The sequence below is a fragment of the Misgurnus anguillicaudatus genome, chromosome 4 (assembly GCF_027580225.2).
Source record: "Misgurnus anguillicaudatus chromosome 4, ASM2758022v2, whole genome shotgun sequence".
Lineage (NCBI taxonomy): Eukaryota > Metazoa > Chordata > Actinopteri > Cypriniformes > Cobitidae > Misgurnus > Misgurnus anguillicaudatus.
The window spans coordinates 32,888,835-32,914,127 of record NC_073340.2 but is presented as its reverse complement, the minus strand read 5'-3'; the positions used below and the strand labels follow the sequence as shown (position 1 = coordinate 32,914,127).

Genomic DNA, 25,293 nt, shown 5'->3' with positions numbered 1-25,293 from the left:
CTGCTTTGGGGTGCATGTTGTCGCAATAGGTGTACTGTATTACCTTTATATACAGCAATGGCAGTAGCAACTTTAATACTTCACAGAAACTGACATTTAAAAATAAACCTACCCTGAGAAATGTCTGACGATTAAAGTGAAAGATCGTAACGATTACATTACCCATTTCATACATTCGCATTTACATTAATAGCAGATGTGTTAAACAGATTCAGTGTTTGGATCAGTGTATATATTTAGATTTAGTGTTATTTTGCGGCACATAAAGTGTGATGTGCAGCTGAGCTGTATGATGTCTTGTTAATAATGAGAGTTGTTATAGCTGTAATTTGAGAAAGGTCAAACCGGGCAGTTTTTATGTGTGTGGTTACATTACAGTCTTCAATTTTGCAGTTATTTATAGAGATCTTTTCTTTAGTTTGTAAGGTATTTGTTTTTGCAAAGATTTATCTAGCTTTTTGTTTTGAAAATATATCCAAAATTAAAATGTTAAAGGACACCTATTATGCAAAATCTACTTTTACAAGGTGGACATAAATGTGTGTTGGCAGCACAACCACCCTACAATGAAAAAAACCTACCCACTCATTTTTTAATCCCCAAAGCAGCCTCACTAAAATGCTATTTTGATTCTCTTGTTAATATGAGGTCACACTGATAAAGCCCCGCCCACAGCCACTGACTTACGGTCTTGCATTAGCATAGTTTCCACCCATAGCGAGTTGTACGCTGTCTTCTTTATCTCAATTGTAAGATAGTATTTATTGTCTCAGACTGTTTTCACTGGAATCAGATCTAATGTATCTAAAAGTGCTCAATGTCAGTTTTGGCAAGGGACTGAGGAGCAGCAGCTCATTTGCATTTAAACGAAAACATTAAAACAATGCATTTTTGCTCACGCCCAAAGAGGGGCATTGTGGGCATGCTATAATAAATATGTGGGGTATTTACTTTACAGACACATTCTGGGCACACCTGAGATTGGGTGGTGCTGATGTGAATGTTTTATAAATGAGGTCTTTTTTTTCCAGTGGCCATCCAAAAGCATATCATTGTGGTTTAATCTTGTAGAGTTTGGGTTGTGTTAATGACAGATTGCTGGTAATGCTGTGCAGCTACTGTAGTTTATTCTGCTTTAACTGCTTTGAGAAAGGGGTGTGGCTTGTCACTGTCCAGCACACATGTTGTCATGGCAACTGCTGCGTGTGGAAAGGCGTCGAGATGCATAGGTGTGTCTGTGCAGCAGGCGAATGTTTTTGCGTGTGTACCATTTACTGTCTTGAGTGACTGGAAATATTTTCCATATTTCTTCAACAAAGCATACACCTTCAGATGATCAAAAGGTTTGTAAGGTCAATACTTTTTACTTAAGTTCAGAAGTGACCCTAAACTTATAAACAGTAGTTTAAGTACTGTGTGTGTGTGTGTGTGTGTGTGTGTGTGTGTGTGTGTGTGTGTGTGTGTGTGTGTGTGTGTGTGTGTGTGTGTGTGTGTGTGTGCGTCCCTGTGTGCGTCCCTGTGTGTGCGTGCATGAGCGTTTATGAGCACATTGTGTTGTGTTCTGTCCTGTAGATGGATGAGATTAAAGTAAAGGAGCGGCACGTCTGTGGGCTGGAGAGAGAGCTCAACGCTCAGGCGGGCTACACGTGGAGACTACAGCAGCAGAAACAGGCTGTAGACACACAGCTGGCCCTGCTGCGAGACTCCAGCCCCAGACGAGAGGGCCCTAATTCACCCGCTACAGGAGACTCAGCAGAGGGCATAGCTAACCCTGTAAGCATCATTACTTTATTAACCTCTCAGTTTTTGCACTTTATGTTTGACTAACAGCTATGGAGTTAGTTGTCCTCAACCCATATGTGTCATATCCCTGCACCACAAAACCATCATAAGTCGTACGGGTATATTTGAAGAGTTTCTTTGCAAAACAAGATAAATCCATTTTTTTAAATTTTTGTCAAAACATGTTTATTATTATGTTATCATGTTATTATTTTGTTTTATGGTGCTACTTAGCTGTATTTTTTAAGTTATGGAGGTTTAAATCAAAACAAACCAACTGCAGTTGCATTGAAATTAATTGGAATGCACAACCAAAAAACGAGATTTCGGAACAATTAAAAAAATGGTGGTTATCTCGTTTTGCAACAAAACTCTTCATTTGCACCAGTAGCCCCAAAAAACATTTTATGGGTTAAAATTATCAATTTAATGCCAAAAATCATTAGGATACCAAGTAAAGATCATGTTCCATGAATATATTTTGTACATTTCCTACTGTAAATATATTTTTAAAAAAATATTTATAATAAGTAATATGTGTTGCTAAGGACTACATTTGGACAATTCTATTTTCTCAATATTTCATTTTTTTTAGCTTTTTTTATTAGGAGCATCATAGTTTGATTTTACATTGATTTCAATCTTTAACATGAACACAATAAATCCCAAAAATGACTTTTCACAGACTGGGTCACATATATGTTTATATATGGTACAGGTGTGCAGTGAATATATTTGACAGGAGGTTGATCTAAATGCATCTGGGTTAGAGGAATACATTAAATGTTCAGTTTGTAATGGCAGCTTTGCCTGCGTTCTCACACTCGACAGCATGACGCTAACACAATCACCTGTTTCTACATTACACACAGGCTCATCGTCTTATAAATAGTCATGTCATTTATTAAATTCATTTAAAATTCAACATTCTTCAGCAAAATACAGGAAACGTATCGGTGCAGGCGCTACAGGTCTTCTCAGTGGAAGAAGTTTGATTGCATGTTTGTGTTTTGTTGCAATTTGGCTTTGCGCTTGCTTTTTGCCTTTTATTTCCCAGCACACGCGCTCTGAAATACAGAGTGACTTGAATAAGGTTTACTAACCAATTTTGATATTTTTTAAATCCAGCAAAGAATTTGTATATGTCATTAATGATCATAGTAGTAGGGATGGTCATATTGACCGGTTATTGACTTTGCTGATCGCCTCTGTCCTAAATCCTGACCATAAACATTTCTCTTTCTGCACGAACAGAATAAAAACGTTTTTTAAGTGTGTCCTGCTAATGGCCACTGTGGAAGAGAAAAAAGAGACAATCCGCCCTCTTTAGATATTAATCCTCTCGATTGATCGCGTGCTCTTTGATAATGTAATGTTGCGTAAAAAATTATAATGTAAAATATCCTGGTTCTGTTGTTGATCTTTTGCTACTTTTTGCATGTTCAAATTAAATAAAATGTTTGTATTGTTTTTACCTGGTCACATACAACCATCTACTGTATTTTTATGGCAATTTAATATCTTAGTACAGTGGTTTTCAAACTGGGGGCCCGGGCCGCGAGATGGTGCCAAGGGGGCCCCAGTTTTATGAAATACACTAATTTATCATGAATTATGTGTAGTAAAACCTAAAAAATAAGGCTACTACCAAAAGCACAACTTTTTTGTATAATTTAATGTTTTTTTTATTAAAATGTTGAGTTTTGGAACAGTTTTTTGTCACTAATTTTCTTTGGGGGGCCGCGAAGGAATGCACCGTACACAAGGGGGGCCGCACGCTGAAAAAGTTTGGGAACCATTGTCTTAGTAGTTAAATTAACTGCAGGAAAATTAACTGAAATAAACATCCCTAGACTTTGCGATGTAAAGATAAGATGTATATAATGTTTTGGCAGCATCAGTGAGTTTTAGAAATATGTGTTCAGTTCAAATTTATCCTATAAAAATATGTTGTGCTATTCATATGGCTTGTGTGAAAGGCAAGCAGTATCATTGATGGCTATATTTATAGAAGCAAAAAAAAACATTAGCATATACAGTATTTTAGTGTTATGTCATATATTTATTCCATCACATTATGTTGTGTTACATTATAAAAGCCCCATTGGCCACTATAACACATTCTGTTTAAAGCTACCCCTGGCAGAGAAATGATACACTGCACCTTTAAACAAGTAATTTCCCTTTAAAATTCTTTTTTTTAGTCTGATGTATTGTATGCTAGAGGTGAGAATGTATGTGATCTTTCTCAAATACCAACTTTTAGTTAGGAAATGGATGAGTGCACACATGCAACACACACATTAATACGTTGTATTCACACCTTTGGTAAAGCCTCACATCTTCAGATATGATCATATGCGGTTTTTCACACCAGCAACTTGAGCTTCTCTGTGTTGTGTGATATCAGCTACAGCTGTGTTGGGCTTCTGCTTTTATTTTCTCAGCAGGAGATGTTTGATTGGTGACCTTTCAAGCTTTTTGTCAGATGTGGTAACACCACAGCCCCCAGCATCTCTTTTCTCATATATGCCCAAGTTTCTATGGTTACGAAATGGAGAGTTTCTTAAATACAGCCTGTATGTGTTCAAAACAGCTCCAATTATCAAATGGTTTGTTATTTTAAGCATAATGTTTAAAAACATAAAAATGCAATTAATCGGATATTTAGCTCTCAAGCTTTAGTACGGAGCATTTCACGCTGCTAGAAAAATAAATGGTAAAAATGGCCTAGCTGTCTCTGAGACAGTACCTTTTAAAAAAGTACTAATATGAACAATTTATACATTTGGTACCAATATGTACCTTTAATACTAAAATAGGAACTCAAATACACTTTTAAGGTACTATTGTGAACTCATTAGGTGCAAAGGAGTACTTGAAAAGTTTGGTCCCAAAACGCAATTAATTGACAAATTTTTGTAAAAACGTGTTTTCTATACCAAGAAAGTGACAAGATGAAAAACACTATTTTCTGTAACAAACTTTCACATAACATCTTTTGGTTATAATAACATTAAAAATTCAAATCCATAATTTGATTTTCAAAGATTTATTATAAAAACTGATTATTTTTTCGGCAAAATGCAATAAATCCTTTTTTTCAAAATGCTATAAATCTATTGAATCAATATATAAATGTGCATTAATCTTTGCCATGTTATATTCATTTAGTTGACTAGTAGTATACACTGATTAATGACATTGCTGCTGTCATCCTTGAGACGTCGTCGCTAAGCTTTTTTGACAGCGATCAGCTGTAAAAAGATTAGGTCCTGCTCGATTTTCGTTGACTTGAGTAAAATAATAGAACGTTTTTCATAAGATCTAATGGGGTCAATAACACATTGACCCCATTGGATCTTATGAAAAACTTTCTATTATAGCATGACAGAAACTTGATGCTGTCGTGTGAGAACAAGCAACAGCCGGCATTTTTCCTTCACCCGAGTGCCTCTCACGCAAATTATTAGACTTTGATGGCTTACGTTTCTTCCCCGCCATAGAAATCCACCAGAAGTTTATCAATGCTATCAAAATTACTATTTTGTTTTAATTTGTTTGTTGATTACAAAGTACAAAGATGAGGAAAACTAGGATTTTGTATGTAATCAACGCGCCGCCATTATTGTTTACAATGCGTGGATTGGTGCGCTGTGATTGGTTAAGCAGATTGGTTAAGGAGGACTGGCGTTTGTCGCGGTTTATTGAAAAAGGAGAAAAGATGACAGAATAACATGACGGATATCGGATTTTGCATAAAATGAAGAATCGACTTTTTAATACTGATCAGATACAATACTGATTTTGGTGGTAACATTTATTTTAAATTTTTTTATGCCATTTATTACGTTTTGGAACCAACCCCTTCATATATCACTGTAATTGCTTTGGCTGGGTGATTCATTGAAAATGGATACATGTGCATCACAGATGTATGTAATGTACTGTATAGTGTTTTTTTCCAGTTACCTGCAGTTGGTTTGTTCCAGGTGCAGCATTTGGATGAAAAAGACGCCCGACGTTTCCAACTGAAAATTGCGGAACTGAGCGCTATCATCCGAAAACTAGAGGACCGAAATGCCCTGCTGTCAGAGGAACGCAATGAACTTGTGAGTCTGTCCTGCTGTTCACATTCAACTGTTATTTAACTTCACTAATGTTCAATGAATTTCTCTTTAGAGGTTTTAAGAGGCTCATTTTCTCCCACGTACAGTATGTTTAAATTACTCTCATAAGAATTGCTAATCTTGTTTGTATTGTGTAAACTGTAATATAACATATGAAGAGTGCTTTCTGGTGGCTATTTGATCTTGGTAATGTTCTCAGTAATGGCTGTAAGTATTATTAGACTCTAAACAGTGACGAATGACTGCAGTGTTTTCTTCTCTCATCTAAGATAGGCTTAAAGATGAACACAGAGACAGAGATTTAAACACGACAGCTGAATCCTTCAGAAAACAGACCACTACAGATGTGGTCTTTAAAAATGCGCGTCTCTGAGAGCAGAATGCCGCGAGCACTTCCGAAATTCTGCGAGATCCCGCAGGAGGGGGATTTGGTGGGGGACGCAGGAAATAAAAAACCTGTAGAGGGCAGTCGTGTTTCAAGTAGGGCATACTGACGACAATGTGTGCTCGACTTTATGCTTTAAGCATAGTATATGATATTGAAGTAACATGACAGGGATTCTCGGTGCTTTGGCAGCACTTTGATGTCACATGCAAGCTTTTTGACAAACATTTGGTTGGCGAAGTTTTCATTTGCCAGTTACATAAACAGTCAAATATTCTTCATAAAAATCTGACTTAAACGCGGATCATTCGTCTTATTTTTTTGTGTACTTACAGTAGAGACGTGATGTGATAACTGAGTCTTATAACAAAATAATTTGCGAAGACCTTTGAAGAGACCGAGAGCATTTGCGCAATATCATTAACTAGTTTATCTAATTGTACATTTAGTTCATTTTTGCATCTGAACGTTTTTAAAAGCTTGAACATGGTTGTAATGCGCTTTTCTGCACTACTGTACTTTTTATATTATCATATTTTCCTTTACATGGTATGAAACGCGATATAAAGTGTGCAGTGGTGTTGAATAAATTTGTATAATATGTAATACTTTTGTAGTAAGTAAATAAAAGCAAATTGTGAGTGTAAATATTCAATTCGAGGAGTTTGCTGTATATAGCATCACACTCACTTTATAACTCACTAGGGTCCTCAGATATCAAATTTGACACCCTGTCAGCTCCTCAAAGATTATATTTTGAAGAGATGACAGTTTAGGTTTATCAAAAGTTTATCTTTGAACAGAATTGCAAAATTGGTCAGACAAATAGACCCGCCCTAAACTAATGCAATTGGATCAGCCAGTGTTACTGTAGGAGCCTGTCCACAAAGAAACGCGTGTAACTGAATACATAATTTTTTTTAATCCTATTGGCATTTTGTCCACATGGATCCAACGTTTTGGGAGCTCAAAACCGCAATTTTTTTATATCGCGTTTGAAACTGTTTTTTTTTTTTGTGAAATTATAATATCATTTCACACTCCAAGTTGCCTTTTCTATTTTTAGTGTATCTCTGTGGCAGAATTACAGCGCCACATACTGGTCTGGCATGTCTACTTCATCAATTTGAGACAGTTTCAGTGGTTTTATGTCTGCGTAGATATTTCTTGACTCGATGCTGTGTTTACAGACTTTTTTTAAATGAGGAAAAAATATCAGATAGGAAAAGCTTTGGCTTCGTGTGCAGTGTTGGGGGTAACGCATTACAAGTAACGTGCATTACGGTACGTAATAATATTACTTTTCTGAAGAAACGAGTAAAGTAATGCATTACTTTATAAATGTACGCATTAATATTTGAGTTACTTTTTTAAAAAAGTAATGCGAGTTACTTTTCAGTTTAATTAATTTGATAAAAAAACACAGCATACTAAATTAAACTGAACGTAGTCACGTGCGCGCCTTAGCGGGAATAGTTTTGAGTTCGAAACGGAAATGACGGGCCAGAGCTTTATATTTTTGCGATGGAAATGTGCAATTTTTGAACTTCTCAGTCATAAAAACATGTGCAAAGCCTGAACAAGATCAAGCCTCAGCCAAGTAAGAAACGTAACCTAAACGTAACAGAAGCATTACTTTTTATGAAAAGTAACTAAGTAACGCAATTAGTTACTTTTTTGGGAAGTAACTTAATATTGTAATGCATTACTTTTAAAAGTAACCTTCCCCAACACTGTTCATGTGGACGTTGCCTAAGACTGGTCTATATATTCACAAAACAGCTTTTTAGGAAAATTAGTCTTTGGGTGATGTACTTAAATGTATTTAAACATAAAAAACGCACACTGTACCTTTAAGTGTCCAAATACCTTTTGGGGTCATTGCATGTATCTTCCACATCATTTCTCTCATAACAAACAGTTTTTGTGTGTCTTCACCCAGTTAAAACGTCTGCGAGAAGCTGAGAGCCAGTATAAACCCGTACTGGACAAAAACAGACGACTGAGTCGTAAGAATGAAGAACTGGCTCACGCGCTGAGACGCATGGAAAACAGACTGCAATTCATCACTCAGGAGAACATTGAAATGGTAATAAACTCACTGAACTTTAATGTTATAGATATTGTCCCTTATCTAAAAGGGTACCCAGACTCTAATCACACTGAGAAATAGATTAACACTGGGATTGGCTATATGAATGAGAAATTAAAAACAAATTTTATAGGTTTTAATAAACGTTGAAAAAATATTTTTACTTGAAGGCCGCCATTTTGTGGTACATGATGTCAAAAGGTTGCAATCAAAACATGTTCTGTTAACGCTATGGCAAGGTAAACATGATAAACAAGAGATAAAAATAGCAAGTAAATCAGAAGATTTTTATTCTATGGACTTCAAGCCTCAAAAGACGTTTTTAATATCAGTATAACGCTGCGTTCACACCAGCCGCAGTAGAGGCATCAAGCGAGTGATGTTAAGTCAATGTGAAGACGCGTTGACGCTAGGGGTGGAACAATACATGTATTCGTTTCGAACCGAATCGGTACGGGGGTCACGGTTCGGTGCATGAATTTAAACGGAGAATACACGGTATGAAAATAAAAAAACTTGCGTGCAAAATAATTAATGTAATGCGGAACTACTGTTAGATACGCAGGTTCTTTATGGACAGCTAATCTGTTGCCCCGCTTTAGCTCTGAAGCTCTGATTGGCGCCGATGCATCCGAGCTCCGCCTATGTATGCGCTCTATCAGAGCCCCTCTACATTCTGGCACTCTGCAGTTTTTTGTCACGTCGACGCCGCCGGTCCAGTCAGTTAGTGAGCAGAGATAACGAGGATGTTAGACGCTCCGCCAGCCATCGCAAGTTTGGCAAAACTTCAGTTTTCCAGTCAGTTACAATAGTACAGGCGAGGGAGTGGTGGAAAAGACGAGGACTTTGCATCGGCGTTGTTCAGCAATTGTTAGGTATGTGAGTGGAAATACATCTAATCAGGGCTCTCAAGTCTCACGCATTCACCTTGACAAACACGCATTTCAGTCAGTTCAAACGCCACACTTTGTATTTCTCACGCTGAGAAGTAGGAGATAAATTGTCCTGCTATATACAACAGGCATACGCAGGGCAGTTCTGTCGAGTTCAGCTGCTTCCAGTTTTTTAAGCGTGCTCAACTTTACGCAGCGCCATCAGCGTCAGAGTACTGCGAGAAATCTTGCGGAGGAGGCTGATTTCAAATCGCTCTCGCGTTACTCTGACGTCATCCACTTGTCGTTTCTTGCAGCGCCTCGTGAAGTCGTACACACCTATTAATTCATCCTAAGAGCCTTTTTTTTTGTTCTTTAGTACATTAATATGGAATAAGGCCAAAATGTAATTTTAAAATGTATTTAGGTAACACTTGTAATACAATTGAACCCATATTTGTATGAAAGATGAGTACAAGATTACTTAAAGTGGTATATATTTTTGAAATACGAGATAGTATGTTAAATGCATTTCAGTTCATATTCATGACATCTCAAAATAACACTGATAAGGACACCTATGTTTTTAAGATTAGCTTAAGTACAAAAAAAAATCTTTAATTTTTGTTTTGCTTTTCCCTCCATTGTACCGAAAGTGAATCGAACCGTGGCGCCTGAACCGAGGTACGAACCGAACCGGGACTTCTGTGTACCGTTCCACCCCTAGTTGACGCGCATCTGGATGTCTCGCGGTACGAATGAGGCGTTTAGTGGGGCGCGGTAGACGTGATTCGCCTCATTCTCGCGTCTAGTTCGCGCGAATGCCGCGAATTGAGCGTTGCCGCGGCAAATGCGCAAGTTGCAAAAATTTTAACTTTGGCGGAAAAAATGTGCCGTGTTAACCAATCAGGAGCTTGCTCTAGTAGTGACGTGATTACAGAAAGCGAGCGGAGTCGCAGATGACGCGATTTTCTGCGTGAATCTCTCGATGACTAGAATTTCATGCATGCCTTTCACGTGCAAATGAAGTGAGTAAACTGAAAATGTTCAAGCGGCAAACTAGACGCGAATTTGGCGCCTCAAACGCGGCATTTGTGAACCCACAGTAACAGGATCATGTTTATATGTCAACACATTTGTTGGTCGATAGCATAAGTGTATGAAGTGCAGAACGTTATAAATGCTCATGTCTGGATAATCTTATCTGTCAACAACAGTCTGTGTTTCACAAGCCCAGTCACTTGACGTTAGATATTAGTTCATCTTTGCATCTTCATTTCACAGAGAGAGAAGGCCAGTACGATACGCAGGCCCAGTTCACTGAACGATCTGGATCAGAGCCAAGAGGAGAGAGAGATCGAGTTCCTGAGACTACAGGTCCTGGAACAGCAGAACATCATTGACGATCTCTCCAAGGTATCAGCTCGACCACTTTGTGTCTTCACATACACTGTACAAAAATGCAGCATTAATTTTTGTGTTACTTTAAAACCGTTTATGCAGACAGTGTCCTGCTGTTCTCTGATCAGTGTTTTTGTCATTTTTTCAGGCGCTGGAAACAGCTGGATTTGTAAAAACCGTGATTGTGAGTCCTTGAGAAATATTCACACTGTAATATGTGTTGGAGAGATTAACACAGTTTGGATGAAAATACATGATAATGAAGACATAAAGATTTGATGTTCAGGTTCTCTCATTTAATAGATAATTTAGTTTTGCTTCGTATGTTTTGATCTGCATTTGCCGTGTTTCAGGAGAGAGACATGCTGTTGAGATACAGGAGACAGGACAGTCTGCGCAGGAAAAAGCCATTCAGAACCTGCAGGGTTTGTATTCGTCATAGCTTAAATGTCTTTTTAAAGCATTTAGTTAAAACAAACTAACTATAGGCAATATAGATTTTCAGCTTTATTACTTTGTTATTGTTAGTTAAAGGGCACATATTGTGCCCATTTTTACAAGATGTTATACAAGTCTCAGGTGTGCCCAAAATGTGTATGTGAAGTTTTAGCTCAAAATACCCCACATATCATTTATCCAAAATGCTCCTATTTGAGTGGAAGCAAAAACATGCTATTTTCGTGTCTGTACCTTTAAGAGCCCTATTTTAACGATCTAAGCGGATTGTCTAAAGTGCATGGCGCACTTTCTAAACGGGTGTGTCCGATGCCACACTTGCTAATTTAAAAACAGGAAAAATGGTTTGTTCGCCAAGCACATGGCCTAAAAGAGTTGTTCCTATCCTCGTAATTAGTAATGCGTGTGTTTTGGGCGTAACGTGCAATAAACCAATGAGAGTCTCAGCTCTCATCCCCTTTAAAATCCAGTTGCGCTGGTTTCCATGCCAATATTTGCATTTGTTTAAAGCAAAACATTTAATTACTTACCAGGCTACAGGTGAAGCAGCTCTTTACGCCTTACAACATCTCATAATCGATCCTCATTTATGTCCAAGAGACTCAATAATAATCTTTTACATTTTAATTTTTCATATTTTAAAATGTTTGTGTGCTGCTGCTAGCAAACCCGCGTTGTCGTCCCGTTTATAGGCGCATATTACTAACCCGCTCATTAAATAACAAAAACAATATTGTGCCATTGACTTTAGACTTTAGACCAGGTTTTAGTTGGTCAATGACGTAGTCTATTTTAATTGCCTCAAAATAGCAACGCGCCAACAATGCGCCTGAACACACCTGGTTTTCAGAACCAGAATGCCCATTGGCGCAAAATTGGGCGTAAATACATTTACTATTTAAACAACGTGGCGCTAAACGTGAAAATGATAATTGCGCCGGGTTGAAACTAGCAAAAGACACTTGCGTTGGGCATTGCGCGGGGTGTATGATAGAGCCCTAAATGTAAATGATCTACTGCTCCTCACTTCCTTACCAAAAGAAACAGTAAGTGCTTTCAGTTCAATAAATCTGATACAATCTGAGACAATTGTATCTAACTATTGAGATATGGCAAACAGCTTACAACTCACTGAGGGCGGAAACTATGATAATGCAGGACTGTCAGTCAATGGCTGTGGGCGGGGCATCATCAGTGTGATGTCACATTGATAAGAGAATCAAAACAGCATGTCTTATGAGGATGCTTTGGTTTAATGGGGATTAAAAAATAATGAGTGGGTGGATTTCACACATTTACTGTATATCCAAACACTTTGTAAAAGTGGATTATGCATAATAGGTGCCCTTTATGTAAATATAGTTGTTTGTGTCCGTTTTGCATTAGCTAATGTTAACAGTAACTTTTGATTCTAAAAATGTATTAATAAATGTTGTATTGATCTGTATGTTAGCTTATAGATTAACAGTTGCAATACATCCTTAATGTAAAGTGTTTCAAAATCTTGATTGATTATCAACAAGCTGACCTCTCTCTCGCTCTCTCTCTCGCTCTCTCTCTCTCTCTCTCTCTCTCTCTCTCTCTCTCTCTCTCTCTCTCTCTCTCTCTCTCTCTCTCTCTCTCTCTCTCTCTCTCTCTGTAGCCGGTTGTAGAGACGTTTTTTGGTTATGATGAAGAAGGTTCAATAGACTCAGACGGCTCCTCAATTTCCTATCACACAGACCGAACGCCGTGCACACCAGATGATGACCTCCTTGAAGAGGTCTGTGTGTGGACACAAACATATCGGAAACCCCATCTGTCCTTAATTTAATGCTTTATTAAATAAATCAACTGCAAAAACATTTTTTAAAGGATAAAAATGTCTTTAGGTCATCATAATGATGGAGATTGAATGTGTCTATAAGCTGTAAAGCTGTGATCTCTGTGAACTCAGGGGATGCTTAAAGAAGAGACTGAACTTCGCTTTCGTCAGCTCACGATGGAGTATCAGGCTCTTCAGAGGGCGTACGCGCTCCTTCAAGAGCAGGTCGGAGGAACATTCGATGCAGAAAAGGAGGTCAAGGTAAAAACAATTGTTGTCCCGAGTCACGGCACGTTATTCTGCAAAAAATTACTTTCTTACTTAGTATTTTTGTCTTGTTTTCAGTAAAATTCTTAAATTAAGATGTATTTTCTTGATGAGCAAAATGACCTAGGAAAATAAGTCTAGTTTTAGACCAAAAATATGAACTTTAAGTAAATTAGTGCTTTAAAGAAGCAAAAAAAAAATCTGCCAATGGAATAAGAATTTTTTTCTTGAAATAAGTTTACTTCGTACTACAATGAGGGAGGGGCTAAAAAATACAGTTTGCAAAAATGCACTGCAAAAAAATGTTTTTCAAGAAAAAAATTCTTAGTATATTTGTTTTGTTTTCAGTCAAATTATCTAACAATTCTTACATTAAGATTAATTTTCTTAATGAGCAAAACGACCCAAGAAAATAAGTCTAGTTTTTAGACCAAAAATATCAAATTTAAGTGATTTTGTGCATAAAACGAGCAAAAAAAATTTCCAATGGGGTAAGCAAATTTTTCTTGAATTTTTCTTGAATTTAGTGTTTCAGAAAAGAATTGTAAGATTTTTTTGCTTAGCCCATTGGCAGATTTTTTTTGCTTGTTTTATGCACAAAATCACTTAGGGCCAATCTCATTTCTCTGTCTTACCCCTTCCCCTTTGTCTTCGTCTTTCCTTTGCCCCTCGAAACCGAGTAAAGGGGAAAGGGGTAAGACAGATCATTCGTCTAAAAAATGACGAATGGCTGCTACGTAAACAGACAAGCGTTGACAAACAAAGAAGGTGCCGTTGTCTCAGGTTGTGGTATCGATTGCCTGAGCGGAGCTCAACAAATAGCGCATAACTTAGCTGCTAGCTGTAGCTAGCGCCTTAACTAGCGATTCAAAACAAAAACATTACAGTTAAAACCGCTTGAACATTTTATTAAAAGTATCATAAAACATGAATGTAATAATATAATCTCAATTAAACTGCAGAAAATAACGTTACTTTCATTTGTGCGACTCCTTGACAGTTCGACATTCGTCAATAAAACGTCTTGAAAAAGCATCTTAATTTAAGAATTTTTTGATATTTTTACTGAAACAAGACAAAAATACTAAGGATTTTTGTTCTTGAAAATAATTTTTTGCAGACCAGTTTATAAACTGAGGGGATGAATTACAAAACCGTGATCACGGATTTGCGGGTCTTGTTTTCTTTTCTCCAAGGGGTGACCAGGCGGCCTCTGTATTTTTCATAAACACTTATTTCAAGAATTTTTTTCTTATTCCATTGGCAGATTTTTTTGCTTGTTTTAAACACAAATTCGCTTAAATTTTATATTTATATTTGACTTATTTTCCTAAGTCATTTTGCTTATCAAGAAAATACACCTTAATTTAAGAATTGCTGAAAACAAGACAAAAATACTAAGTAAGAAAGTAATTTTTTGCAGTGTTGGCTACATTAAAATCAACTTTATGGTTCGTCTGTTTTAGACTCGAGAGCAGCTGCAGGCCGAACTGATCCGGTATCAGACCAGAATAGCAGATCTGGAGTGTGTTTTGAGTCAACAGGGACAGGTAAAATATTACTATACTATACTGAAACATCTCATTTAGCAACATGTGAAGCTGCAATGACTACAGTATTTTAGGCATTGCATAGTAATATCTGTTAACACTAGATTGATTGTTCATATTGTTGACACTTCAGGACATGAAATGGATTGAGGAGAAACAAGCTTTGTACAAACGCAACCAAGAGCTTGTAGAAAAGGTGAGCTCACATTATATTAACCGATTAAATTATTACTTTGATCAATATTTGTCAACTTTCATTCATGTTTTGCGTGTTCACCATGTTTAACAGGAGTTTTTAAATGCTATTGTAGACTGTATTTTTTATGTTACTAAAAAACACACAAAATCTATATTCTAAATCAAAATATATATTTTCTGTTAAAAAAATGTGGTTAGATGTCATGCATGCTTTAACATTGCTTTTATTATAAAACAATAACATTTAGCTGATTTCTTCAAATCTTAAAGGTGATTCATTTCAATGAAAATTCTGTTTTAAACACTAATTTAATGCATTTATTTTGTTTACAGCTTAAAAATATGGAGACAGAAGAAACGCGCTTGAAAAATGAAATTCAGGATGCAAAAGACCAAAATGAACTCTTGGAGTTCAGAATTCTTGAACTTGAAGTGAGTTTAAAGCCTCCCTCGCTCCAATATTAATCATTACTGTACCAATATATCTTTTTATGGATTTAGATGTTTGGAGCAAAAGAAATTTCAATGATGAATCATATTTGACGGCGCAATTTTGGCACAGGTCTACCTGCTCTCTTGTGACATGTTATAAATTATTATGGCTTTAAATGAATGAAGCCTGATCATTGAGCTTGTTGTCTAATGTTATGCCTTAGTGTCCTCATGGTATGTATGAATTATGATGATGCTTTTACGTCACCAGGAAAGAGAGAGAAGATCTCCTGCCATAAACTTCAAGAACATTCATTTTGCGGAGGGCACGAGTCCCCTGCAAATCTACTGTGATTCAGAGGGAGTCTCTGTGAGTTGTGACAACATGCCCCATTTGTCCGTATGCGCATAAACAACGAACGATAACATTGTTATACTTAATAATAAGGTTGCGTTTGATCCAGCTTATTTGTATGAAGAGAACAAAAATGTACAATATTTATAAAAAGTAATAATGTAAAAATGTGCAATTTCATACATATAAGGCACCTCGTAAAATACGTATGAATTGTCATGAGATGACATGTGAATAACATGAGTAAATGCATTATGTGAAATAACAACGAATAATATATTTTACAGCATTTATTGATTTTATGGGTAGAAGGGGTGTTCATAAGACTGACATGACATCTTCATAATCATGACATGACATGTGTCATGAACATGAGGGAGATTGTATGCACGTTTATGACAACTGTCATTTAGTGTAATTTGTTCAATTATGTTATTTTTAATGCAAAGATGACATTGTTTGAGATGTCTTTGTATGACAACTTCACATAAACCAATACATCGTAACTTGATCATAAACATGACATGGCAAAATAATTATCAAACTTAAGAAACTACCTAGCTTTATGGGTTAAAATTACATAAAATTGTCATTTAAATGTCATTAGCCCTTTCACACAGACATTACGTAAAATACACGGGAAAGGCATCCGGGATTTTTCCGGGATCCTTTGTTTTTTTGTTCTTTCACACTGCAATGATTACCCTGCATCTGTTGGTCCCGGAAAGACATGTGACCTATTGAAAGTCCCGCCCTCTCTTCTATGCAGCGTCTGAAGTTTTCATATTATTTATTATTTCTCTCTCCAAGAACCACTCGCGTGCATTTTTGTTTATGATAAGATTATAAAGGAGCGCGTGACGCGCCGTTCTAATGCTGGTGAATGATTTCAGCTTCAGAGTGGATATTTGACGAGCTCCCTGATCTCTGCTTTAATACAGTTTTCAGACATTTCTCATCGTGATTGTTTATATGCATTTAAAACCCCCATTTTGAGGAGCTGAAAGATATATCTCGTTGGAATGACGCGCGGGTATTTTCGTTTATTATAGCTCAAATGAGCACGTGACGCGATATTCTTTTATGCTGCTGAATGATCTCCGTTTCAACGCAGCAAGTAACGAGCTAACTTACCTGATATCTGCTTCAGTCCAGTATGCTGACATTTCTCGTTGTGAATGTTGTAAATCCCTCATTTTAAAGAGTTGAACCAACTTCATGTTGCCATGACACACGCGTCCTCACTATGTCACGTGCGTCATTGTTTATGCGTCTCATTTATCATTTCTTGATAACTGCGTCAATATAGTTTGCAACATTTCTCGTGGTGAATGTTTATATGCATGTTATCTCTCGTTTTAAGGAGCTGAACCATAACTTTTGTTGTGATGATGCGCTCGTCCTCACTACGACACGCCCATTACGGCATTCTTTCGGCTTCTTGTTCACACAGAGGGTTATACGTGTATCTGACTAGGTCCTCTTTCCGGCAACGATTCCAGAAGATTAACGGGACAAGTTTGTGTTCACACATGTCTGGCAATTTTACGGGTATTTTCTGGGACCAAAGGTCTGTGTGAATGGTGTTAATACAGTTTTATAACAGCATCATGAATATTTTTCTTGACCTCAACTACAGCGGTACAAATTGAACTTGTCATTAAAATGTCAAAGTGTTAATACTAAACAGAACATTAAATTCATAAAATTCATTCATTTTATTTAATTAACTGTTTTTGTACCGATAAGTTCCCAACGATGCATGGCTTAATTTAATTAAAGTTTTAATTATATTTTAGGTGATTTGGTCTACAAATGCAATAAAATCTAATTGTAACAATTTTTATTATTATTATTATTATTATTATTATTATGAATATTATTATTATTATTATTATTATGAATATTATTATTATTATTATTATTATTATTATTATTATTGGATGATTGATTTTATGTATAACACCTGGAGGAAACTTAAAAAAAAACATTATGAACTGAAGAATATTCATGACGCTGTTATAAAACTATTTGACAGAGTAGTAACACTTAATAATATTTTAATGACAAATTCAATTTGTATCACTGGTAAATAAGTGGTCAATTATGTTGTCTTGGTAATGTCAAGTTGTCATGATAAGTTATGATGTAGTGGTTTATGTCAAGCTGTGTTATCTCAAACAATGTCATCTTTGCATTTAAATGAGAAAATTGAGTGAATTACATTTAATGACAGTTTTCATAAATGTGCATTAAATCTCCTTCATGTTCATAACACGTGTCATGTCATGATTATGATTTCTGCTTTTACTGCTTTTTGTATCATGATTATGAAGGTGTTGTGTCATTCTTATGAACACCCCTTTAATTAAAGTGTTAAGCGTTAAGACCAATACAATTGTTTATTGTTTGTTAATGTTAGTTTATTGTGCATTAACTAATGTTACAACCATTTAGATACATAAGATACAAGATTTCAAACATGTATTGTTTTAAGCAAAAAAACAGTCCTCACTAAAAGTCTCTCTGACATTACAGGACATTGTGATCACAGAGCTCATGAAGAAACTTGATATTCTGGGGGATAACGCCGTAAGTGTATGTTCATTTCATTTGTAAATGTGTGTCTTGAATCACCCCTGTGTGTGTTTGGCATGCATGCGTGTCTGTGTCCCTGACATCTCTCCTTTCATTGGATAACACACAGAATTTGACCAATGAGGAGCAAGTGGTGGTCATTCATGCCAGAACGGTATTAACCTTAACAGAAAAGGTAGGAGTTGTGTCTTTTATTTTTAATTCCTTTCATTTGAATTTCGTTCGCGTTGTTTTTAATAACCATTTGATGAATGTTGTATTCAGTGGTTAGAGCAAATTGAAGTCACCAAATCAGCATTACAGCAGAAAATGTTGGACATTGAAAATGAAAAGGTACATTTCTGTAACCGTATATTGGTTTGTGTATTGTTGGATGAGAGTGATTATAATCTGTGGATTTCAATTCCAGGATCTCTTCTGCAAACAGAAGGGATATTTAGATGAGGAATTAGACTACAGAAAACAGTCTCTGGATCAGGCACATAAGGTAAATACAGTATACTGTCCTTTTAAAGGTTTTAAAGATAAAAGCCACAATATGCAGATTTTCATCACTAGAGGTCACTTTTAGACGATAACTATAAAAAAGGCCAAGCTTAATGATGTTATGAAGGAAAGTTGAATGGTATGGAATTTGCTAATCATGAGGTAAACAATTAATGTTTTATTACCTGTTTGTTTGATCACATTATTGAATTAAAGTGACACCATGTAATTTTTCAACCTTCATAATACATTTTCAAGACCCTTGTGATAGTACATCGACTTTAAATAGGTTGAATGACATGTCTACCATAGCCTGATGGGGTCTGTATCACTTTTACTCGTATTTTAAAACTTAGGGTTTCTGGTAGTAACCAGAGCACAAAAAAAACTACAAAATTCGACTGCTTTACGGCATACGTCACTTCCTCCACACAATTTATTTTTTACGTGAATTTTGCTGGAGGCTTACTTAAGGAGTGTAGAGAGCAACTTCTATTATGTGACTCTGTGGCACCATCTTTAGCGTCACGGACCTATGACACGGGCGACCCGGGTTCGATTCCCCTTTAAGGCAATTTTTAATATAAACTCACGATCTTGATTCATACATAAATGCGATCTTCTTTATAAATGATGGCGATTATCTTGCATATAGTTCCCTGTATTCAGATGATGTGTTCACGTATTTACCTTTCTTTTACTGTGTCTATGATATTTACATTACAATCCAGGATGCAATAGCAGTCAAACTTGCTCAAACTCACACAGTGTAAAACCAAACCCTATTCATTCACCAATCAGATCTGAGCGTTTCTCTCTTCTCTCTTCCTCATTTGCTGCGTTCCGCTGTCACTCGCGTGACGTATTACAAAGCGGCAGCCTTTAGATCTGCTTGGACAACATCGGTGTACTTGGATTTGGAGCGACAATTTTCACACAAAAGAGAGGAAAAACGAGCGCCATTGCGGAAAATCCTGGTGGCGAGGGAGAGAGAGACGATGCAACAATATTTGTTTGGAAAAAGGCAAGGAAATACTTCTGGTTTCTCAATTGGAAGGCTGCAGCCTCCGGAGGTCAAATATGCAGGCTGCATACGTCATGAAGCCTGGTTTATTAAGGTAAACTGAGCATTACATTCGCAAGTCATAAGCATACTGCAACAATTTACGATTAACTAAGTATAGTAGTCAACTTTGTAATTGTTAATATTGTGAAATAAGACAGTCTTGATGACGTGTGCAGCTTAGAGGTACGACATCTGGAGGCTGCAACCTTCAGATTGAGAAATGGCTTCTGCCACGACGAGTTCCTCATCAGAAAGTTGTAACATGACTGCGTTTCTCCCTGTTGTCTCAAAATGTTGATCGTTTAGCGTTTTAAATGTTTAGTTTTTAGTTTAGTTTTAAGGTTGGCCAGTTCCTTTCCTTTGCGACAGTGCTGCGGCGCTTGTGGGCTCTAGGGGCGCTAGAAGTGAAAAATACATGTCTAGCACCCCCTAGTGGCCAAAAAGTTCCATGGTGTGCCTTTAATGAGATGCAAGGCACAACAGCTACGTGTTAGTTGCTGTATAAGGGGCGATTCACATTTCCCTGGATTTACAAATAATGTAAGTACTCAACTCCATGAAATATATCACACTGTGCAAGTGTTTTTGGATATTTTATTACAAAAACTGACATATTGTGGCTTTAATTTTTAAATGTTTGTTTTTCATCATTATAAAACAAGTAGCTCCAATCCTTGATTCTGATTGGTCAATAGCTGTGCTTTATTCATGATAAAACACGGCTATGACCACTTAACGCTTCTATTTATCACTGCGCTCTTAGCAACACCCTTAGCAATCACACTTATTAGTCTGAGAACGGTTTGTTGTTTTTATTTGAGCTATCATGCATATTACACATTGGTACGTTGTTGTTGTTCACGGTCAGGGACTATTTTTTTTAGCGGAAAGAATGCTTTTTTTGATTTAACTTCATGAAAGTTGCACTAATATTTTTTTGTGGTATATTTTGTGGTAACTGTTTTATAAAAGAAATAAGGTACTCAAGGCAAGTGCTGTATCGTGAATAAGTAATGGCTGAAGGGCGTTGTTCGGCACGACACGAAACTGAGTGCTTGCAACCCCTATAGCCATACTTATTCACAGTACAGCACAGCCTCTTGTACCTTATTGCTTACGTATATCAGGTAGATTGCATTAGCATCACATTTTAATGGCTTTTTTTTAACATAATACAAATATATTTGACCAAAATATTGATTTTGTTGAAATTAAAAATGCTTTTATGTGCATGTACTTTGGGAATGAGATGAGAGGATAGCATTGAAAGTTTAGCATTTCGAATTTGAATAATTAAATCCTAAATGTTTGCCTAAAATGACACAGATCTACATCAGTATCACATTTTATTGGCCTGATGTAAAATAGCAGAAACAAATTTGATCAGTCTGTTAATTTTATATTAAAATTAAAACTTTTCAAATACACAGGGTTCCGACGGGTCATGGAATTTCTGGAATATTATGGAATTTTAAAAGGTCTATTCCAGACAAAGTCAGGGAATTTTATATATTTTTTTGTCCACATCATAGAATATCAGGGATTTTGTTTGTCGCTTTAAATGTTAGTTTCCATTTATCAAAATGTCTGACTGACTTCAAGTGAGACTACAATCTAAACAGCTGTTTATTGGCATTTTTTATTCATTTCACGCATTTAAGCTAATGTTTTATAAACTCAGTGTACACTACTACATTATCAGGCTTACGGCATATCAGGCATAAACTTTTTAGTCATTGAAAGTCAAGTTATATTTTGGGAATTTGACATTTGGAACCCTGAATACAGTATTGTGCAAAAGTCTTAGGTCACCACCAGCTTTGTTGTTTTAGTAAAGTTTTAATGACATCCATATTTTATTAAGATACAAACACAAAAATACAGGGTATATGTACACAAAATGTTAACCCACCCAAATTTTCATACAAAAGTCTGTGTTTAGTGTTGACCTCTCTTTGCACTAAACACACCTTGAACTCTTTTGAGCAGACTGAAATCCTGAAGTCATGAGATTAGAATTAGAAATTAAGATTTAATTTCATTTAGGTTTAAAAGATCCTGCTAGTGTAAGAGGAGATCACAATAAATACTTGACACTTAAAATCTTATTCAGATTTTTTCATACAAATTGCTCACCATACCATTGCAAAAACAACAAATCTAATAGTGGCATGGTGGCCTAACACTTTTGCACAGTACCATAAATCATTAAATCTCTCTGGAGACATCCAGTGATCTATAATGGAGTACATTTCTGTTGTCTTGTGCCCCCTGGTGGTCAATGTTTGTCATTATTGCCCACACCCCTATCTGTTTCTCTCTCAGCGTATCCTCGAGTTGGAGGCGATGCTGTTTGATGCTTTGCAGCGAGAGGAGGGGGGCAGGAAGGTGTCTGAGCTGCTCAGCGAGCAGGACCGTGATTCGCTGAGGGATGCTGTCAGTCAGTGGAAGAGGCAGGTCCTCAGCGAATTACGAGAGAGGGATTCTCAGATACTCAGAGAACGGATGGAGCTGCTGCAGCATGCTCAAGCGGTAGCCGGCTGTGCATTTATACACTGTATCAACGAGAGAGATCTTTACTATGTCTCATTTAAAGGGCACCTATTACGACCTTTTTACAAGATAAAGATGTAATATATAAGTCACAGGTGTGCCCATAATGTGTCTGTGAAATATCAGCTCAAAATCCCCCACAGATCATTTATTATAGCATGTCCAAAATGCCCCTATTGTTTTAATGTCTGTACCTTTAAATGCAAATGAGCTACAGCTCCTCACTTCCTTATAAAAACAGACACTGAGCGCTTTCGGTTCAAAATATATCTGATTAATATAGTCTGAGACAATAGTCTCTAGTGGATAGTGTACGACTCGCTGAGGGTGGAAACTATGTTAATGTAGGACAGTAAGTGGGTGGGGCTTTATCAATGTGACCTCACATTAATAAGAGAATCAAAATGGCATGTCTTATGACACTGCTTTGGTTTAATGGGGAGAATTAATGATGTGCTCAATATTCAAAATAAATGTCTTGTAATCCTGCTTAAACAATTCATAACTTGCTCCACCCCCAAAATGACTTTTGATGTCACCGATCTATCTTATATTTTAACCAAACAGTATCTGATGGATGAAATCACCCTACATACTATCCCACTAGAAAAGTGTGATTATTCCTAATATTTCTGATCCTAAGTATTAAAAGTTGATGCATAATGTATCTGTTTGTGCTACACACATGAGCAAACATTTAGCAACAACCCAGAAAATCCTTGAAATCATCTAGCATCACCCTTGCGACCTAAAATCACTCTGAATTCCTTAGCAACAGCATAGCAACAGGCATCCCTAGCATCATGATGACTTGTAAATGTTTGTACAGTATATTGCCTGTTAATGATGTATTTTCTTCTCTACAGAGGATTAAAGAGTTGGAGGAGTGGATAGAAACACAAAAACGACAGATTAAAGAACTCGAAGAAAAGGTAAACGCACACAACATTTATCTGTTATTTTTATTCTGAATCAAGGTCAGCATGACCGTCTTCACTTCTATTATCTCTGTCTAAATGAATATTTGTTCTCTTCCCTTTGTTTCGTTGTCTTGTTTTTTTTTTGTTCCCACGTTCAGTTTTTATTTTTATTTTTGTTTTTTTCTTTAGCTTTCATTCTTTGGTCGTAGCTCTTCAAGCGAGCAGGAAGTGATGAAACGTGGCACAGTGGATCGCGGTAATGCATGACAACATCATGCACTATACTAGATGCTACGACCTACATGAAAATGTGGGAGTTTCAGTCTTTCAAACAAAAATACTGTGGTATACCAGTAATGTAAATGTAGCAATTAGAATCAAGAATTGGTAAACAGGTCCGTGGTATTTTTTACAAAATAATTGTGAATAAATATGAAATCATCTTACACTGGTCAAAAATTGCTCCCAAGCTGTCATTGGGGCAGTAGGTCCTGATATATGCCATTTAGGTACAGATATGTATACGGTTGGAAGCAATGTGTATGGTACTAATATGAACTCTTAAAGGGATACTCTATTTTATTTATTTTTTTATTTTAATTTTAAATATGTGCATTTTCCAGCTTTACCCTAGAGTTAAACATTTTATTTTTTTGGTTTCGGAATCCATTCAGCTGATCTCCTGGTCTGGCGGTACAACTTTTAGCATAGCTTAGCATAATCCATTGAATCTGATTAGACCATTAGCATTGTGCTAAGAAATATCCGGAGAGTTCGATTTTTCCTGTTTAAACTTGACTCTTCTGTAGTTACATCTTGTACTGAGACCGACAGAGGGTGAAAAGTTGCGATTTTCTGGGCAATATGGCTAGGAACTCTACTCTCATTCTGGTGTAATAATCAAGGACTTTGTTGCCGTAACATGGCTGCAGGAGGCGCAATGATATTACATAGTGCCTGAAAATAGTCCCCTGCTATTGAAAGTAGAGGTCTTCACGGGTCCACTTAGATCCGAAAACTCGAGGTCCGACCCGATCGGGTTCGGGTCTAAAAGTTTCACATGTGCCTCGGACACGGGTCGGGTACAATAATAGCGGCATCGGGTCTCGGGTAATTTAAAAATGAATGTGTTTTTTCTGAACGGACCCGAGAAGACCCGAACTCTCTCGCCTGTGTGCGTCAATTTCCTTTTCAAACCTCTCATCTGTTTGCCAAGAGCGCTTGCCTTGCGACATTGTGTGGTTGTCGGAAGGTTCATTTTCGTTGAGACAAACATGTCAGTCAATTATAAATGTACATTTTAGCGGTTACGTTGGTGTCGTCGTCAGATAACAAAGTAAAACGAATGGAGCAGCTGGCCAAATTGGTTGCAAGGCCACCTGAGTTTCATTCTGTCTGACTGTTGCGCGTGGGTTTGCAGAATGCACACACGTCAGTGCCGTTTACATTCGGTTCCAGTCGGGTTAAAAAAATATTGTCACTAGTTCGGGTCGGACTCGGGTCTAATTTTCTCGGGTTTGTCTCGGGTCTTTCTTTAAAAAAAATATTTATGCACGTCGGGTTCGGGTATAAAGTGATTCAGGTCATTTCGGATCGGGTACATTTCTTTGGACCCGAGAAGACCTCTAATTGAAAGTAACCAAGGGGACTATTTTGGGCTGCTGAGTAATATCATTGTGCGTCCTGCAGCCATGTTACAGCAGCAAAGTCCTTGATTATTATGCCAGAATAAGTAGTATAGTATATAATATGTAGTATACGCTAGTATAGTTCCTAGCCATATCGGCCTAGAAAATCGCAACTTTTTATTTTCTGTCGTTCTAAGTACACGATGTAGAGTAGAGTAGAGTATACTTTATTGTCCTTTACAGGAAATTTGTTTTGGACTCACAGCTGCAATAGTATTCAAACATACACACAGCACACAATAGACAATAATCACAATA

General features: G+C 36.8%; 1 protein-coding gene across 19 annotated transcripts in view; it reads left to right on the top strand.

Moving 5' to 3' along the window:
• The window catches only part of jakmip3 (Janus kinase and microtubule interacting protein 3), a 61,739-nt gene that overhangs the window by 34,675 nt on the left and 1,771 nt on the right, over positions 1–25,293 (top strand). For 4 of the 19 annotated variants that reach the window (XR_012369320.1, XM_073867163.1, XM_073867164.1 and 1 more), the window contains exons 7-25: positions 1,573–1,773; positions 5,775–5,894; positions 8,240–8,386; positions 10,546–10,677; positions 10,811–10,846; positions 11,016–11,087; positions 12,761–12,880; positions 13,055–13,183; positions 14,656–14,739; positions 14,873–14,935; positions 15,271–15,369; positions 15,641–15,739; positions 18,263–18,322; positions 18,432–18,497; positions 18,587–18,655; positions 18,732–18,809; positions 22,200–22,406; positions 23,294–23,359; positions 23,537–23,603. Coding sequence is in view for 17 of the 19 variants with exons in the window: in XM_073867163.1 (XP_073723264.1) it covers positions 1,573–1,773; positions 5,775–5,894; positions 8,240–8,386; positions 10,546–10,677; positions 10,811–10,846; positions 11,016–11,087; positions 12,761–12,880; positions 13,055–13,183; positions 14,656–14,739; positions 14,873–14,935; positions 15,271–15,369; positions 15,641–15,739; positions 18,263–18,322; positions 18,432–18,497; positions 18,587–18,655; positions 18,732–18,809; positions 22,200–22,406; positions 23,294–23,359; positions 23,537–23,603 (1,915 nt within the window). In the remaining 2 variants the exon portion in view is untranslated. Of the gene's footprint in view, positions 1–1,572; positions 1,774–5,774; positions 5,895–8,239; positions 8,387–10,545; positions 10,678–10,810; positions 10,847–11,015; positions 11,088–12,760; positions 12,881–13,054; positions 13,184–14,655; positions 14,740–14,872; positions 14,936–15,270; positions 15,370–15,640; positions 15,740–18,262; positions 18,323–18,431; positions 18,498–18,586; positions 18,656–18,731; positions 18,810–19,681; positions 19,927–22,199; positions 22,407–23,293; positions 23,360–23,505; positions 23,604–25,293 lie in introns of those variants that run through there. The other 15 variants (XR_012369321.1, XM_073867168.1, XM_073867167.1 and 12 more) reach the window with 15 other exon arrangements.